Source organism: Hemiscyllium ocellatum, chromosome 17 (genome assembly GCF_020745735.1).
Source record: "Hemiscyllium ocellatum isolate sHemOce1 chromosome 17, sHemOce1.pat.X.cur, whole genome shotgun sequence".
Taxonomy (NCBI): domain Eukaryota; kingdom Metazoa; phylum Chordata; class Chondrichthyes; order Orectolobiformes; family Hemiscylliidae; genus Hemiscyllium; species Hemiscyllium ocellatum.
The window spans coordinates 40,651,692-40,670,484 of NC_083417.1; the positions used below are offsets into that span (position 1 = coordinate 40,651,692).

Here is an 18,793-nt window from a genome sequence, read left to right on the forward strand (position 1 = left end):
CTATATGGACTCAAACTTCAAAAGAATTAGGTATCTGCATCTCTAGGTCCCTCTGTTCTCAAACATTACCCAAGACCCTATCACTAATTGCATAAGCTTTACCCTCGTTTGCAGCACTAAAGTGCAGTACCTCACATTTATCCAGATTGAACTCCATCTGCCATTTTTCAGCCCACTGACCCATTTGATCAAGATTCCTTTGTAATCTTAGAAAACCTTTTTCACTGTCTTCTATGCCACCAAATTTGTGTGTCATTCACAAACTTACTGCCCATGCCTTTTGTATTCTCATCAAAATTAGGTCATTCTTGATGAAGGACTTATGCCCGAAACATTGATTCTCCTACTCCTTGGATGCTGTGCTTTTCCAGCACCCCATAGTCTATGCTGATCTCCAGTCCTCACTTTCTCCAAATCGTTGATATCAATAACAAAAAAAAAAGGATGCAGAACCGATCACTGTGGCACACCATTGCTCACAAGCCTCCAATCCAAAAAGGAATCTACCACCATTATTCTCGGTCTCCTGCCGTTAAGCCAATTATGTATCCAATTGGCAAACTCACCATGAATCCCATGCGATGTAACTTTACTAGTTAGTCTACCATGCAGAATCTTATTAAAAGTTTTACGAAGATCCAAATAAAAATGTTTACTGCCCTGCCAATGTCAATCTTTTTGGTAACTTCCTCAAAAAACTCAGTCAAATTTGAGACACAAGATTTTCTTCACACAAAACTACGCTGACTATCCCTAATCAATGTTTGCCTCTCTCATTGTCCATAAATCCTATTTAGCACATTGTTGCTTTTTATAAAAAGGCAGCACTATATAAGTGCACAAAAAATATGCACTCTCTATAGCTTCCATTTTGTATGTTTGCATTCAAAGTTAATGTTTTTGTTTGATGTATGCTTCCACGAAGTAATTTGATACACTTTTGTTAAAACTGGTAGAGTAATGCAAGTTGTTTAACAGAAAATGTGTCTAGAAATTAAATTTAATATTACTGTATTTAATACTACTTTACTATATTTATAACACTGAATAATTAGATTAGATTCCCTAAATGTGGAAACAGGCCCTTGAGCCCAACAAGCCCACACCAACCCTCCAAAGAGTAACCCATCCAGATCCATTTCCCTCTGACTCATGCAAGTAACAATTTCGCATGGCCAATTCAAAACCTGCACATCTTTGAGCTGCGGGAGGAAACCAGAGCACCTGGAGAAAAACCACGCGGACACGGGGAGAATGTGCAAACTCCACACAGACAGTCGCCTGAGGCTGGAATCGAACCTGGGGCCCTGGTGCTGTGAGGTAGCAGTGCTAACTGCTGAGCCACCGTGTCACCCAGTCTATCGCCATATCTTAATTTTCTTTTCTCCACATACTGCCTAATCAACCATTCCCATCCATTAATGCTAAAATGCCCAGTCAGATTTAATGCAATTCACCCAACAGAAGACAAGTGATTCAACATGCTGTTTCATGTTGAATGGCCACCACATGAACTACCACATCATAAATACTTAGCACCCATTTATGTTTTCCTATTCCTGGAGAATTCCTGAATGTCAGAATGGCTATTGCAGTTCATCATTTTTTTGTCTTTTCTTGTTTCAGTTGTTGTTACAATTCTTCATCAATGTCACTTGAAAACACCACAACTCCATATTTTTCTTTTAAGAGTTCCCATTAAACGCAATTGACAATTGTTGAGAAAATTGATCAATTTTCAATTTGCCTTCAAGACAGCAAAGAAAGGAAACAAAATTGATAAAAGAAAATGGTCTTTCGTGAATAAAAAAAAACTGGTATAGCTGTAACTGTGCTTGGCCAGTCAGAATGTCACCCCCATGTTGATTTTATTGATTACAGTGTATCGGCATCCATTAAGTGATAATAAAATGGATAAATCAAGGTTCTAAGTTCATTCCATAAAATTAAAAACAAAAAAACTTGGCTGGCTTGATAGAAGGATACACACAAGAGAAAGCAAACAATAGTTTATCATTTTCTTCTTATTAGAGATTCTGACTACCTACTGTTGCTAAGATTAACCAATCTTTTTGTAATTTTGCTAAATAGCTTCAAATTAGTAAACTGCAGGACTTGTGCATTCATTGAAACAATCGTAAACTTTCTGCTTGAGAAGGGAAGAGCATTCTAAAAGTACGAATGTTTCTAAGGCAATGTGCATCAGCACTTTATCTAGTGAAATTTAATTTCTTGGTTGCCAACTGAACGGCATTTTATTTTTAAGCCCAATGAATAACTGGCAAGCTTCTCCTTAAATCGGGGTAGCCAATAATTATCAATGATCAGGATTAGAACTTAACTGAAATCTTTTTAAGAGGGGTTCAATATGGGAAACATCTACTATACAACAAATGCATCCAGATTTTTTCTCTACTGTTAGCCGCTCATGTTATGGCACAAAATAAATTATTCAAAATTGTGAACGTTAGTCTCAGCAATAAATTTGACTGACCAATTCAGAATAAAGGAGGACCATCCAGATTCTGGATCAAGTGAAATGAGCAACAGCAACAGTCAATGGATAAAGGAAAAATGTGACTAGTTTGCCTATTAGTTTTGAACTAGTTAGAAGAAAAAGATAAGAATAAATGCACATCTACTGCAATGTTAAGAGATCAACTGCTTTCCATTTACTTCAGAAAAAAAAAGGAAACTCCAATTGTGAAAATTTGGCGATTCACCTTTAGTCACTTGGTTTTACAGAAATTTCAGGACAGTCATGAAAAGAAAAGAGACATGATGATGAAACATTTCATCTTGCACTCATCAAAAGAAAGGGAAAAGCGATGAATGCAGGGCAAAAACCTTTGACATCATGTCTCCTTTTCGAGCATGTCACAGCTCAATTACTTTTGAATTTTACATATTAATTTTGCTTTTTATATTTGTTTGGTTGTATTCAGTCTCCTTAAAAGTCCAATTGACAATCAATTTCTCAAATGCAGTAAAAATATATTTGTTATACGTTGTCTAGCATAAATTAAATTAGACTTTTGAACAGCCAGCAACTTTCAAATCACTCAGTTTCAGAGAAGAGCAGAGCTTGATATATACAGTGCAATGTAAAATTCAGAGCAACCTTTGTGCAACGTCAGATAGATACGCAAGTAGTCACATATAACTGATTACAAGTATAGTTAATATCGAAAAAGCATTTTGCTGTTTTCAAATTTAGCATTGTTTGGACCATGACAATTGTTTGAAGATTTACAAAAATAATTTTACGACAATTGCAAAAAGTTAAAAAAGTGACATTCACTGCAAAAGTGACTACTAGAAGGAACATTAACAAGATAAAAATTCAACTTATATTCCCTGTTCAGAATAAATTCAACTGGTTATTCATTTGCACAATTCTGAGAGTTATTGCTAGCACTCACAGGGCTGAATTAGTTTTACTTGACAATGTGGACAGACTTGCTTCTTTACTATTAGACCCCTTGTAATGAAACAGAATATTTCAAGAAAATCAGCATGAAGACCCCTCCCTAGCTATTCCTCAACATTTTAATCAATGCATTGTTTGCATCATTTTCCGTTTTAGATCATATTCATATTGTTTAAACTTCGTAGAACGATACTATAAAATGCATGTAAGATTCAGAATTCCTGTACTTGGTCTTCCCAAAACAAAATAGATCATCAATAGTTGTTATACAGACAGAGTCAGAGTTACCTTTTGACCCATGTTGTCCATGTCAGTCATCATTAAGCATCTATCTATCTACTCTAATCTCATTTTCCAATATTTGGCCCAAGGGCTTGAACACTGTGATATTTCACAGATTTGTCTAATATATCTCAATACTTCTGAAGAATGCCTCAATTAATAAAGGGTAGCTAGTCAAATAGAAATAAGAACCAGCATGGATAGAAGTCCTGGACTTTGAATTAAAGTCAGCAATTCTAAAATATTTTTGAAACAGGACATGTGAATAATTTCATCATTTTACCAAATTTTTACTTTCTCTTCTTGTTGCTACCCTTCTAATTTCTGATTTGAAAAGAAATTCTCAGTAGATAAATACCTCTTTTTTTTTCTCCTAACTGAAGTTTTACTCAACATTATTTTTCATCACTGGCAAAATGCAACACAACAGTTATATCAGCTGAGATAAAAATTAAATCAAATCAGTCAATTCAACATACTTGCAGAACTTTGAAACTGTCAGGTATTTGCCAGTAACAGTTCCACAAAGGAATTTAAAAAGAGGTGGCATGAAGAAATAATTTTCATTACATTGGATTAGCACATGGTAATAGTAGCAGCCAAACTGCATCCTTTATTATAGACTTCGTCACATTCAACTACAAGTTGAGACAAAGAGAATACTTACTCCAGTACTAGCGGTTCATCCAAAAAGCTGTGCTTTAAACTGGTAAAAAGTTTTGAATCTAAGAAAGAAAAAGAAAAACAATGTACTTACATACAATCAGAAAACCTCATGTGGTACTCAAAGCAAAGTTTCAACAAAATATGCTAAAATGTACAAGTTTTCAATTGTATACAATCAACAGACTCAGCAAAATCTATAATGGCCCACTCTCAGGAAGCCAACTACAATGATCTTCTACTGTTCAATTAGTAACATTCTTACCTGCAAATCAGAAGATTTAAAGCTTAAGTCCCAATCTAGATACTTGAGCACAAAATTTAGTAGGATACTTCAATGTGGTACTGAAGGAGCATTACACCATTGCTGCTGCTTTCTTTTAGATGGCAAATTAAACAGAGGCCCAGGTCTGTATTCTCAGATAAACAAAATAAAAAATTCGATGGACCAGCTTTAAACAAGGGAGTTCTCTATTGTGTGCTTGCAAAAGTTTTCTTCAGCTAGCAACTATAAAAACAATGATGTAGCTATTGTTATACTATAGCTTTTGAGACTTTGCAGTGGAGGCTACCTGTCTTGTTTCCCAAATTAAAACAGAAATACCACTTCAAAACGTGACTTTCTTGACAGTACAGTAATCCTGAGGTCATGACAGAATCTATTCAAAAGAAAACTTTATAAAGTCCTAAAAGATGAGACTTATTCACTTGCTTCCACATCAAAATGAAACATTCAATAGTTAGCATGATTTGAGATGGTCCTTGTTGAGATTAGGTTTACTTAAATCACAGAGTTGTATCTTGATTGTTTGTCTGTAGAGCTTACAATAACATTATTTTAAAACAAAAAGCCTACTCCAAATTCAAAGTTGCTTCATTTAAATTAGTGTAAATAATCAAAATATTTGACTCCAAACAAACAAACAGTCAGCTTGGTGTGTTACTTTCATTGTTTAATTTGAAACATAAATTATAATTATACAATTCAAGTATATAAAGTGTCTTTCTTTATTAAACAAAAAAAAAGATAAAATTTGGACAAAGGTCAAAATACATTCAGTAATATGCACAAGCTTACCCAATGTTTGATTACTTCCCCAGAAAATAACAATGCTTGTGTTGTCACTGTGATCCTTAGATCGAAGAGCAAGTAAGACATCCATTTGTGAGTCACCATCATAGTCTCCTGGTACCACATTAGTAATCACCAGATCACTGAAAGGAATAAAAGGAAAAAAGTAAACGTTCAACCATTCTACTTTAAAAATGTAGAAAAGAGGGGCAATATAAAATGGGTACTTACTTCTGCTGAAGCACCACTTTGGGTTTTGGCTTATAATAGGGTGCCTTTACATCAGCCAACAAGATTACCAATTGATTTTCTATAACAGATAAAGGAAATTAAGAAAATTAAAAGAAAGAATACCAATTGTACATAATTTTCAACACATCATAATGTAAGAGGATTTTTGTTTCATATTGCTCAAATTATTTGGAAGATTGCCAAAAAGACATAACCCATTATTTTTTAATCCATCCTAAAGTCAAAGTATGTCATACTGAATCATAGCAGTAAATCCCAATAGGAAGGTATATGGAAACTGAAACTTGCAAAGTTGATTAATCCTGAAAAATTTTCATTTCTTGGGTTCAGTCAACAATGTAATGAGGCAACTGAAAAGCAAAAATATTTTCTATAACTTGTGATTTGATAAAGATGGTTTGAAAGAACAATGTGCTTTGTTTTGCAATGGAAATAGGCATACTATCAACTGATTTCAAAGTGCATTGAACAGCAATTGGGGAAAAATTCAGTCTATTAAGTAAATAATCGATCTGTTTTGCAAACGTATACCTTTAACCATCCAAATATTTCAATTTTCACCATAGAATAAAATTAGTGAGAAATCTGTCTGGTCTGGCTTTTGCTCAACCTAAAACTATACTGCTTGGTTCTCTCCCCAGAGCCTGATATCATCCTTTGAATCAAATAATGATCTTATTTTCCCTTCAAATCTGCAATCCTATCAGCATGAACAATGTTCCCTGCCAAAGCATTTCTTTCTTCAATAACTAGCAACAGTAAATGAGCTGGGCATAGAAGAACAACTGCTCAGTGGCAATGTACTGATCAGAGTCAACCGCCTGATTCAAAACTTTTCTTGTTGTTGAATTTTGAATCAAAATAAAAAAGATCTGGCAGTTACCTGTCAATCAGCATTGACAGGTGTACTCTTCATGGCAATGCCTCTGCCAATCAAAGTCCAACTACCAAACAATCAACACTCCCCTCTCATGTAACAAATTTATTGGCTATCCTGTGGCTCAGTGCTTAGCACTGTTGCCTCACAGGGACCTGGGTTCAATTCCCGGTCGTGCATGGAGTTTGCACGTCTGCGAGGGTTTCCTCCCACAATCCAAAGATGTACAGGTCAGCTGAATTGGCCATGCTAAATTGCCCAGAATGTTAGGTGCATTAGTCAGGGGTAAATATAGGGTAGGGAAATGGTTTGGGTGGTTTATTCTTCAAAGGGTCAGGGTGGCCATGTTGGGCCAAAGGGCCTGTTTCCATACTGTAGGGAATCTTATCTAATCTAATCTAATCCCTTTGAATTTGTGTTCTTAAAAATTGTCCTGACGAGCACAAAGTGAAAAGCTTTGACAAAATGTGTATTGTTTTCAGTGATACTCAATACAAGAAATATAAACAAAAAAAAACACGAAGTGTTTCTACAAGGTTACAAAAAGGAAAGTCAAAAAGAGGAGCTCAAGTAAATATCAAAGTTTAGATTAGATTAGATTACTTACAGTGTGGAAACAGGCCCTTCGGCCCAACAAGTCCACACCGACCCGCCGAAGCGAAACCCACCCATACCCCTACTTTTACCCCTTACCTAACACTACGGACAATTTAGCATCGCCAATTCACCTGACCAGCACATCTTTGGACTGTGGGAGGAAACCGGAGCACCCGGAGGAAACCCACGCAGACACGGGGAGAACGTGCAAACTCCACACAGTCTGTCGCCTGAGTCGGGAAATGAACTCGGGTCTCAGGCGCTGTGAGGCAGCAGTGCTAACCACTGTGCCACCGTGCCGCCCATATCAGTTTCATTCTTAGGGGAAATCAGAATATAGCATAGAAACAGATTCTTCAGTCCAACTAGTCCATGCCGACCATATTCCGAAACCAAACTAGTCCCACTTACTGGCTTTTGGCCTATATCCTCCAAACCTTCCTTATTCACGTACTTGTCAGAATGCCCTTTAAACGTTGTAACTGTATCAACAGCCATCACTTCCTTTGATAGTTCATTCTACATACTAACCACTGTATAAAAAAGTTGCCTCTCCTGTCTTTTTTAAATCTTTATCCTCCCACCTCAAAAAAAAAATTTGCTCCCTTGTTTTAAAATCCCACACCCGAGGAAAATGATCCTTACTATTCACCTTATCTTGCCGTTCATGATTTTATAAAGAAATGGAAAACAAGAAAATGGTAGAGCTTTTGAACAAATATTTCATAGCTTTCTTTGCAGTTGAAAACAATACACGTATCGTAATGATAATAGAAAATAGAAGCAAATTACATTATTGATGCAATACTACATAATGATATGCTACAGAAGGATTTGGGTGCCCTCCTACATGAATCACAAAAGGTTGACACGCAAGTATGGCAAACAATTATGCAAGCAAAGCCAATGTTAGTCTTTATTGCCCGGAAGATGAATGAGGTGAGACATTGACGAGACCACACCCAGCATTCCACATGCAGTATTGGTATTCTTATTCAATTCTTTAGGATGCAGTTCAGAGAAGGTTCACAAAGTTGATTCCTCGGATTAAAGTTTTGTCTTATGCGGACTGGTTGAGTTATATTGATCTGTTTTCATTTGAGTTTAGATGATATTGTTGAAACACAAGATTCCAACAGATTTGACAGAGTAGTTGCTGACACAATGTTTTTTCTGGAGGAATCTAGCACTAGAGAGCATTATTTCAGAAAATGAAGTACAGTAACTGGTTTAAAAATGGCAATGAGAAGACATTTATTCGCGAAATTTGGAGGTGTCGGTGTTGGATTGGGGTGGACAAAGTCACACCACACCAGCTTATAATCCAACAGGTTTATTTGGAAGCGCTAGTTTTCGAGGTGCTGCCTCTTCATCAGGTGGTTGTAGAACAGGACCATAAGACACAGAATTTATAGCAAAAAGGCGACAGTGTCATGGAGCTGTAATGATAAACAAATTTAGATAGAGTCTGAGTCTTGTATCTTTTAGAATGGGATATATAAATCCCAGAACTCCTTTTAAGTTACATTCTCAAGATAGCTTCAGCATTTCTAACAATAGGTGTATTCTCAGCTCAGATAATGTATTAAAAGTGTGAGGTTAAAATATATCTGTGTCCCAATATTGAATCAGACTGGTTCTATTTCTTAAGTGGGACTTATAGAATCTTACATGGATTTCTGCTGTTTTTGAGTAAAATGTAATTCTGCAAATACAAATTCATCCTATAAACTTATATGTGCGCGCATACAGGAGAGACTGAGTGTGTGCACAAATGGATGTGAAAGAGTGTGTGTATGTAAGCTTGAAGTACGTGCATGAGTGTGATGGGGTATAAGCCTGAGAGGGTGCGTGTGTGGGCCAGAATGCAGGAGGTGAATGTGTGTGCGTATGAGAGAGGGTCTGCGTGCATGCATGAGTATGTAGGAGTATGTGAGAGAGGAAGAATGAGAGCATAGTGCAGTGGGGTCATCTGTAGTGTGACATGAACCCAAGGTACGTGGATGAGGCCATCTCAATGGGTACTGAACTTGGCTATCAGCTTTTGCTTGGCCACTTTGCATTGTCGCTTCTGGACTTCAGAACAAGCAACAACACAAAATGGCCGAGCAGAGGCTGATAGCCAAGTTCAGTACCCACAGGGATGGCCTCATCCACGACCTTGGGTTCATGTCACACTACAGATGACTCCACTGCAATATACATTCTCTCTCTCACACACACACACACACACACACACACACACCTCTCACAAGCGCAAACATGCATTCTCCGCAATCACACCCACACATGCAGACCCTCTCACAGGCTTATACCCCATCATAGCCATGCACATACTTCACCAAGCTTACACACACACACTTTTCCAAGCACTCAAACCCACCTTCACTCTGTCTCTCCTGCACGCACGGACATCAGCTTATGGGGTGAATTTGTATTTACAGAATATATTTTGTTTTGCTCAAAGACTGCATAAATCAATGTAAGATTCTGTAAGTCCTACTTTAGAAGTAGAACACTGGGACACAGACAGACTTTAACCTCACACCTCTTATGCATTATCTGAGCTGAGATGGCACCTACTGTTAGAAAAGTTGAAGCTATCCTGAAAATGTAACTTAAAAGGAGTTCTGGGATTGACATATTAAAGAACCAAAACTAGCATATCCCATTCTAAAAGATGAAAGACTCAAGCTACATTTGTTTAATATATCATTACAGCTCTATGACACTGTAACCCTTTTGCTATAAATTCTGTCTTAAGGTCCTGCTCCACAACCACCTGATGAAGAGCAGAGCCTCGAAAGCTAGTGCTTCCAAATAAAACTGCTGGACTATTACTTGGTGCAGTGTGATTTTTAACTTTATTCTTGACAGCCATGAACGCTTAAAATGTTCTACCACAGAAAGCTGGGGAAGTTGAGTAATTTAGCAATGTAATGGTCGATAACTTATTCAAGAAGACAAAGTCAAAACATTTCACTGGGCCTTTATCAGGACTGAGAAACAAGAAATCTAACTGATATCCCCTTTCAAAGTTTTGTTTCTTGAGTCTCAATCTTCATGAGTGCAAAACAAAAAGCCTTCATTTGGGTCTCTTTTTAGCAATGGTTGTTTGAGTGGCCTGGCCACAGATTCCTGAGCATAGATGAATTGACCCTAGAGTTCTTCAAAGTCTCAGTATGTTAAAAAGCTTCAAATTGTAAACAGCAGTGCTGTAAACTACCTAGTTACTTTTAAAATGAAAGTAAGGAATCAAAGAAAATAATCAGTATTTCTACATGGTTAAGAAGCTAGCACGCTTCCTGTAATCATGGGGAAGAGGAAGCCATTTTGAAATCGGTTACAGGCTTCTCTAACAGACATCAATTGTAGTTTTGCCTTGTGATTTTCTGCCAGTTAGGAGCTGGACAGCAAATGACACATGTAGCTTGGCTTGCACCTTAAAAAGAAAAAACTGACCCTATTGTGCACCATATAAAACACAGGGAAGAACACAGCTCAGATTCAAGATCCCATTTGTGAGGAGTCAATGAAGGTTTTAAGTTTTGTCAAGCTTGCAGCTATAGGAAGAGATTTGTAGTCTAATTCTCACAATGAGAGATAGTTCTGCGAGTGGAAATGATCGAGCTGGAAACGTGAAAAGGCAGTTGGGAATAACTGTAAATTGTTTGACACATTAACAGTAATTCAATGGAGAGAGTGATAAAGATGGCTTAAAAGGAATGGTTTATTTTCATAGCTTAAAAAGTATAAATTATCTAGAAGAGAAAACTGTTTAGCCAACACTGCTTTTGTTCAGCTGTTTATTACACTAAAATTTGAAAACATGAAATTTTAAAGGTGTTATTTCTTCAGTTCTTTGAACTGAAAGTTTAAATTTTCCTTAAAAATTCATGGTCTCTTTGCAGATGTGAAAAAGTACACAAGATGTAAATGATCGAGTTGTGACTCCCAGGGATATATAGCTTAAATATAAACAGTAGCAAATTTCCTCAACTATTCTTTTTTTCCTGCCATTTTCAACCCTTCGTACTGAAGTTCCTTCAATCACAACTGCCAGAAATTATAAACAAATTCTCAGGATGCCTTAATAAATATATATAAAACAACATCTAATGCAGCCATTTAATATAAATTAATTGGCTTTCGAAAGAAAAAAAATACACCTTAAAATTACTAAATCGATCTTACTCATACAAAATTCTGGCTGCCTTAAATTGCATTCAGCATTGTTAACTTCTCAATAATAAGATTATGACTGTTCTGATTGTAGCCTCCATTCCACATTTCCACTTATCCCCAATAAAATGTGTTTTACATAGAGTCATTGAGATGTACAGCATGGAAATAGAACCTTCGGTCCGACCCGTCCATGCCGATCAGATATCCCAACCCAATCTAGTCCCACCTGCCAGCACCTGGCCCATATCCCTCCAAACCCTTCCTATTCATATACCCATCCAAATGCCTCTTAAATGTTGCAATTGTACCAGCCTCCACCACATCCTCTGGCAGCTCATCCCATACATGTACCACCCTCTGCGTGAAAAAGTTGCCCCTTCGGTCTTTTTTATATCTTTCCCCTCTCGCCCTAAACTAATGCCCTCTAGTTCTGGATTCCCCAACCCCAGGGAAAAGACTTTGCCTATTTATCCTATCCATGCCCCTCATAATTTTGTAAACCTCTAAGGTCACCCCTTAGCCTCCGATGCTCCAGGGAAAACAGGCCCAGCCTGTTCAGCCTCTCCCTGTAGCTCACCCTGGCAACATCCTTGTAAATCTTTTCTGAACCCTTTCAAGTTTCCCAACATCTTTCCGATAGGAAGGAGACCAGAATTGCATGCAATATTCCAACAGTGGCCTAACCAATGTCCTGTACAGCCGAAACATGATCTCCCAACTCCTGTATCCAATACTCTGACCAATAAAGGAAAGCATACCAAACGCCTTCTTCACTATCCTATCTTCCTGCGACTCCACTTTCAAGGGGCTATGAACCTGCACTCCAAGGTCTCTTTGTTCAGCAACACTCCCTAGGTCCTCACCATTAAGTGTATAAGTCCTGCTAAGATTTGCTTTCCCAAAATGCAGCACCTCGCATTTATTTGAATTAAACTCCACCTGCCACTTCACAGCTATTGGCCCATATGGTCCAGATCCTGTTGTAATCTGAGGTAACCCTCTTCGCTGTCCACTACACCTCCAATTTTGGTGTCATCTGCAAACTTACTAACTGTACCTCTTATGCTTGTATCGTCATAAATCTCTCACCGTCTTAAGAGTATTCAGTCATCCTGTTTCCAATACTCTCCAGGGAAGGGAATTCCAAAGACTCAATTCTCAGAAAAAAAAATCCCATTTATCATGTTAAATGGAAGAACCCTTATATCTAAAATGAGCCCCCTCATTGTTGTCTCCCCCCACCCTTCCCCCATCCAACCTATCAAATCCCATTGGGATTTTAAATGATTCAATAAGGTCACTTTCTTTTGATGCAAATTTCAATGAATAGAAGCCCAGCTAGTTGAAAGATTTGTCATTAAGGAACACTCTAAATATCTCAATCCCTCTCCTAGCCCAGATATAAATTAGGTAAGCTTTCTCTGAACTTTAATGAATTTGTATCTTCTCTCAAATCAGATTAAAACTGTATATATACTCCAGATTTGCTCCTAATGATGCCTTATACAACTGTAGTAAAACATTCTTACTTTTATATCCAACTTCCTTTGTTAAATTCTCAATGCAATCAGGCAGAGTTAAGGGTCCCACATGAAATACATTTTTGTTTAGACAGATGATAATCTTCTGTAATAGAAAATGTCCATTAAAGTTTGCTCCCATTATATTACCCTACTGAGTAAAGTAGTGTGCCATCACATACATGAAAAATTATACAAACACTTTTTATTACATTTATGAGCACTGGTTTGTACAGGCAAGAATGTTAAAAAAAATTTGCAGAATATCTTTTATCCTGTAACTCCACTTTGATTAAAGCTTACATTTGATTTTGACTTCTACTATACAATGCCATGTGAAATCCTTTGGCAATTGAATAGCTTTGGCACACTTGGATGCACCAAAATATAGTCATTCTTGAGCTCATGGCTTCTTTTTAAGTTGGGTAAAGTCTCTAGTTCATGGTTGACACCTCTATTATTTTCTCTTAAACTCTTATCTTGCCTTTCAAAATTAAAGTGCTGCAAGGCATTACTTTTTCAAAACCACACACGCTTTAAGGTGGCACCAGAGAGTGGTGACACTATATCACACTGTATTTTGTAACAACAAAACTCATGACAATAAATAAACCATATCTAAAGTAGTATTATTCTCATTATTTGAATACAAACTTAAATTGAAGGCCCATCTGCCTTACAGTGGATAGAAAATATGCATGGTATTATTTAAAAAGAAGATCACAGAGCTCTTCCGGTGGCCTGCCAACATTTTCAAGTGATACCACAACACATTTGTTCATTTATTGCATTGCTGTTCCTAGAACATTCCGTATGAAATTTGTCTGCTACAGATTTTTATTCATTCATGGGATGAGGTAGGCACAGTCTAGGCCAGTACAGGGCAATTATCACGATTACAAATATACCATATAAACACCACTGAAAGTCACATGACATCTTGTGACTGTAGCAAAAGATAAAATATTTATCCTGATTTTTGTCAAGATGTCTCAATACCTCACATTACCTATACAATCCTTCTCCAATTCCTTTTCTTTAAGCACCTGCCTGTTTACATTCTTAACTATCTCATAATAGTCAGAGAAACACTTGGAATGGCTTCCTTTCCATTCCAAGACCATTGTCAGTGGACATTTGGGGTATCTGTCCTTGAATTCTTTTACTTTTCATCTGTGCTGTTCACCTTCAGTGAAACTATCCAAAATTAGGTTACTTACTCACAGTGTGGAAACAGGCCCTTCGGCCCAACAAGTCCACACCGACCCTCAAAGAGCAACCCACCCAGACCCATTCCTCTACATTCACCCCTTTACCTAATACTACGGGCAATTAAGCATGGCCAATTCACCTAACCTGCACATCTTTGGATTGTGGGAGGAAACCGGAGCACCCAGAGGAAACCCATGCAGACACAGGGAGAACGTGCAAACTCCACAGACAACTGCCTGAAGTGGGAATTGAACCTGTGTCTCTGGCATGTGAGGCTGTGCCACCGTGACGTCCACTATTCCAGGTTTCACATGCTATGAAAATGCCAGTTCAATCTCATGATGCACTCTATACAACGATGAGCTTTCATTCAAAAACCTACATATCATTAAGACCTTCTACTTTTAGCTTCGTCAAATCATAAACACAGTAATCTGTTGGTGAAACTCTTTGATAAATCATTAATCTATAGACTTGATTAATATATTCTGATTGGTTGCCAATACTCCATGAACAAGGTTGTTAACAATAAACACAATCCCAAAAGTTGCTCACGCAAAAGCAGGTGGGTGGTTAATTAGCTAGATGAGCTGTAAAGGTCTTCAGGAAACAGCTTAGTTAGCAGAATAGGTAGAAGCGTGAATGAAGCTACTCGGTGTGGTTAACAAAGATTGAATGCATGTTGGTATGAAAATAAAGGAATGGGAATATACACAGAAAAAAAAGCAGCAAAGGATGAAACAGACAAGCCTAGGGGAATTCAATATATAATTTTCTCTATGTTTGAGTGTATATAAACGGATTGAAAAAAAGCCAAAAAAGTGATTTTTAAAATATAAATAAACAGAAGAGGTTATAGAGGATCAAAGTCATGATAACATTTGTTAGAGCGGAGTTAAAGCAATAAAAGGCATTTTTGGAATCCCATTGTATAAAGGATGTTAAAGTTACAGAGATTCATGAACTTACAACAGAATTATGCCTGGGATGAAAAATTATAAGAAAACAGTAAACCTGAAATACTTCAATGATTTAGATTCACCCAGAAGACATTAAGAGGTGGTTCAGCAGAGGATTATTCACTAAAGATAGACTGGGAAACATCAAACTTTGATTGAGAAATCAGGCAGGGCTGAAGGTAATTTTAAATGCATGTTGAAATAATGGATCACAATTTAAAATAGTCACAAATTTGAACAGAAAGTTTACAGAAATTCCTTCATGCACAAGTATGGAATGCTTTACCATGGGAAATAATTGAATCAGGGATCATCGCAATTTTTCCAAGGAAAATTAAACAAACATTTGAAACAAAAGATACGCTTTCACTGAAAAAGTGGGGCAGGGGAATGCTTTATAATTGTTCTAAAGAAAAAGAATAATGGATGAAGTGGCCTTCCTTTGCAATGGAAATCTTGCACCTGTATGTTATTTCTCTTTTCTATTTTTATCTAATTACAAAATAATTGCTTTGTGATTAGAATTCTTCTATACTTCAAGATTTTTTTAAAAAAAGCTGTTATGTTACATCAAGTAGAGTTGGTGATGTGGAAAGCATAGAAAAATTACAAATAAAAGTAAGAAGAATTAAACTATGCAGCAATGCCAAGATATATTTGAAGTAACTTAAATGTTCAAGTTAGAAATGAGAGTTGAATGACACTTTTAAAGTTCACTGTAACAGAGATTTGAACTGGGTTGCATTGCTAATTTCACATTATTAATGTACAAGAGTGCAATATTTGCAGTAAATTGTTAAAAATTAAAATATATTACACTGGATACACTTTAATATTTCAACTTTCTCAAATTGTTAGAGATGGAATGCAAACATTGGGATATACACGTTGGAAGTTGCAATGTTGTCATGCAAAGCCATCAAGACCTTGGCTTAGTGGCACAAAACAATAATGGCAAAAGGTTGCCTTTCAGACAAGTGAAGAGTATACCGAGAGGTTCCCTACAGAAAGGCATTACTATTATTGTTTTTTTTATCTGAAAAAATGATAATAGACAGCATGCAGACAAAGTTTCAAAATTTACAACAGCACAATATTTGGAGGCATTGTGAACTGAGAAGGACAGGGATAGACTTCAAGAGGTTAGAATGAGGTTTGTGGAATGGGGTGGACAAAGTTGACAGGGAAATCTAATTTAGAGTAGTGTTAAATGATATATTTCAGAAGCAAGGAAAAGAAATGTTAATACTATGCTCAACATTTTATATGCTAGATTAAGGTTAAGAAAAGTTACAAGATGTTAACTATTTCCTCTCGCACTTCAAAGCATGACAGAATTGTTACAGGGCAGAAGGTAGTCATTCGGTCCATTGTGCCTGCATAGGTTCTTTTGTCTTGTGCCAATCTTTTGCCTTTTCCTATTCCTTTATTGGTCAGAGTATTGAGTACAGGAATTGAGGTCATGTTGCGGCTGTACAGGACATTGGTTAGGCCACTGTTAAAATATGGCATGCAATCGTGGTGTCCTTCCTATTTGAAAGATGTTGTGAAACTTGAAAGGGTTCAGAAAAGATTTACAATGATGTTGCCAGGGTTTGAGGATTTGAACTATAGGGAGAGGTTCAATATGAATAGGCAAGGGTGGTTTTCTCTGGAGCGTCAGAGGCTGAGGGAATGACCTTATAGAGGTTTGAAAAATCATGAGGGGCATAGATAGGATAAATAGACAATTTTCCCTGGGTGGGGGAGTCCAGCATGTGAGGTAGGTTTAGGGTGAGAAAAAGATATGAAAGAGACCCAAGGGGCAACTTTTTGACATGAAAAGAGTGGTTGATGTATGGAATGAGCTGCCAGAGGAAGTGCTAAAGGCTAGTACAACTGCAACATTTAAAATGAATAGGAAGGATTTGGGAGGGATATGGGCTGGGTGCTGGCAAATGGGTCAGGATTAGTTTGAGGTAGCTGGAATAGTTGGACTGAAGGGTCTGTTTCCATGCTGTACATCTCTATGACTCTGTAATATCCCCACCTATGTGTATATCAAAATAATTATTCAATATCCTCTTGAATGCCTGAATTGAATCTACCTCCACCACATTCCCAGTCAAGACATTCCATATTGGAACTGCTTGCTGAGTGAGAACCATTTTGCTCACATCACCCTTGCTTCTTTTGCACATCATTTTAAAAATTGATGCTCACTTTTCTTCTTTTCAGTGGAAATACCTATCTATTTTACTTTATCTATTCTATCTGTTTTGCTCATGATTTTGGAAACCTCCTTACAGCCTACTTCTCTCCAAGGAGAACAATCCTAACCTTTTTTTTCCCAATTCTATCTTCATAACTGTAGTTTATCACTCACCTTAAGAATTGCTTGTGCACTCTCTCTAACACATTCATATTTTCTATAATGTTGCAACATAAACTGCACACAATACTCTAACAGAGGTCTAACTAGCGCCTTGTACAAGTTCAACATCACCTCCCTACTCTTGTAATCCATGCCCTTATGAGTAACTTCAAGTACACTGTACATTTTCTCCACCTGCCCTGCCATCTCCAAAGTTCACTTGCTGACTGAAGTGATAAAAATTAAATTGCAATAGCACACAACCACCATTCCCATAAAATACACACAGTATGGTCAAAATAATAGTTACCCTTTGAAAAGCCTAAGTTTGATTTTTTTTCCCCATAAGAGCTTGGAATTAGAAGAACACACTGGCATGTAGGATGGAAAGAAGTTACAAGGGATGCAGGATTCTGCAGATTATCCTGATTTCACAAGTCCATCGAGAAACATAAAGTCAATGCGAGTTGGCAAAAACAGAAACCATAAGAATACACCCTATAAAGTCAATATTAAACTGCTTGTTACAACTGAGATAATGAGGAAGTTTAACAAAAAAGTCATTCTCAAATATTTCATCACCGAAATAATGAAAATTATAAAGAAAGTTCCTAGTTAACCGAGCCATCTACTCACACTAAATTAAAAGATAACAACTAATTGATAAGTAAATTAAATGCTCAGAAAGACATGCTTTGAAATTTCTGACTTGTGGCAAAATATTTTGACAGGTGCCAGATTAATTATTAACAAATGAGAGAAGCAACACCAAGAAACAAACATCCGCCGCTCACCTGTCAACTTTATGCAATAAACATCAGATACATCTCTATGACTCTATAACCAGTCCTATCGTGGCTGGCTGGAACTACTCACTCGATCTGATGAGAAAGATGTCGGTCTGCTTATCTGCATTAAAGTCTCCAAATGCAGCCACGGTTCCCCAGGCTTCCGACCCGAACAACTCGGCAGTAACATCTTGCAGAGAGGAGACAGCAGAACGCCATGGGAGAAGGCACAAGGTAGCGAGGATATGACAGATAATACCGGCGGGGCCCATGGCCAGCCAGACAGGGGGAGAGAGAGGGAGCAGCACCAGCACTACCACCGTCACCCAGCAACCCAGTACAACCTGCTTTTCGGCAGGTAACCATGGCACCTAACCAAGCCCAACGAATGTTTAAAAAAAGGGCATATCAAAGTATTAATTAATAGAACATAAAATATGTATGCGTGCTTTAAAAGATGTTGTTTTGAATTATCTGGGAAAGTTTAGATGGCAGGTGAACTTCGCGACAATGTCGCGCAGCACTGCCTTAAGTCTATCCAATATGGACGACCTGCGCTGGATATTGACAGATTTCAGATCCCGATCGAAACGTACAGGTTTG

At 37.3% G+C, this 18,793-nt stretch overlaps 2 protein-coding genes across 5 annotated transcripts in view; one reads left to right on the forward strand and one right to left on the reverse strand.

Moving 5' to 3' along the window:
• Positions 1-18,513, reverse strand: part of itfg1 (integrin alpha FG-GAP repeat containing 1) — a 245,573-nt gene extending 227,060 nt beyond the window's left edge. Inside the window, exons 1-4 of the mRNA XM_060837695.1 lie at positions 18,279-18,513; positions 5,679-5,757; positions 5,454-5,590; positions 4,380-4,437 (exon numbers count right to left, since the gene is read on the reverse strand). Coding sequence (XP_060693678.1) covers positions 4,380-4,437; positions 5,454-5,590; positions 5,679-5,757; positions 18,279-18,462 — 458 coding nt within the window. The 5' untranslated portion in view covers positions 18,463-18,513. The remainder of the gene's footprint in view (positions 1-4,379; positions 4,438-5,453; positions 5,591-5,678; positions 5,758-18,278) is intronic.
• Positions 18,514-18,711: 198 nt separating this feature from the next.
• The window catches only part of phkb (phosphorylase kinase, beta), a 262,162-nt gene continuing 262,080 nt past the window's right edge, over positions 18,712-18,793 (forward strand). For 2 of the 4 annotated variants that reach the window (XM_060838109.1, XM_060838108.1), the window contains exon 1: positions 18,712-18,788. Coding sequence is in view for 1 of the 4 variants with exons in the window: in XM_060838111.1 (XP_060694094.1) it covers positions 18,734-18,788 (55 nt within the window). In the remaining 3 variants the exon portion in view is untranslated. The remainder of the gene's footprint in view (positions 18,789-18,793) is intronic. The other 2 variants (XM_060838110.1, XM_060838111.1) reach the window with 2 other exon arrangements.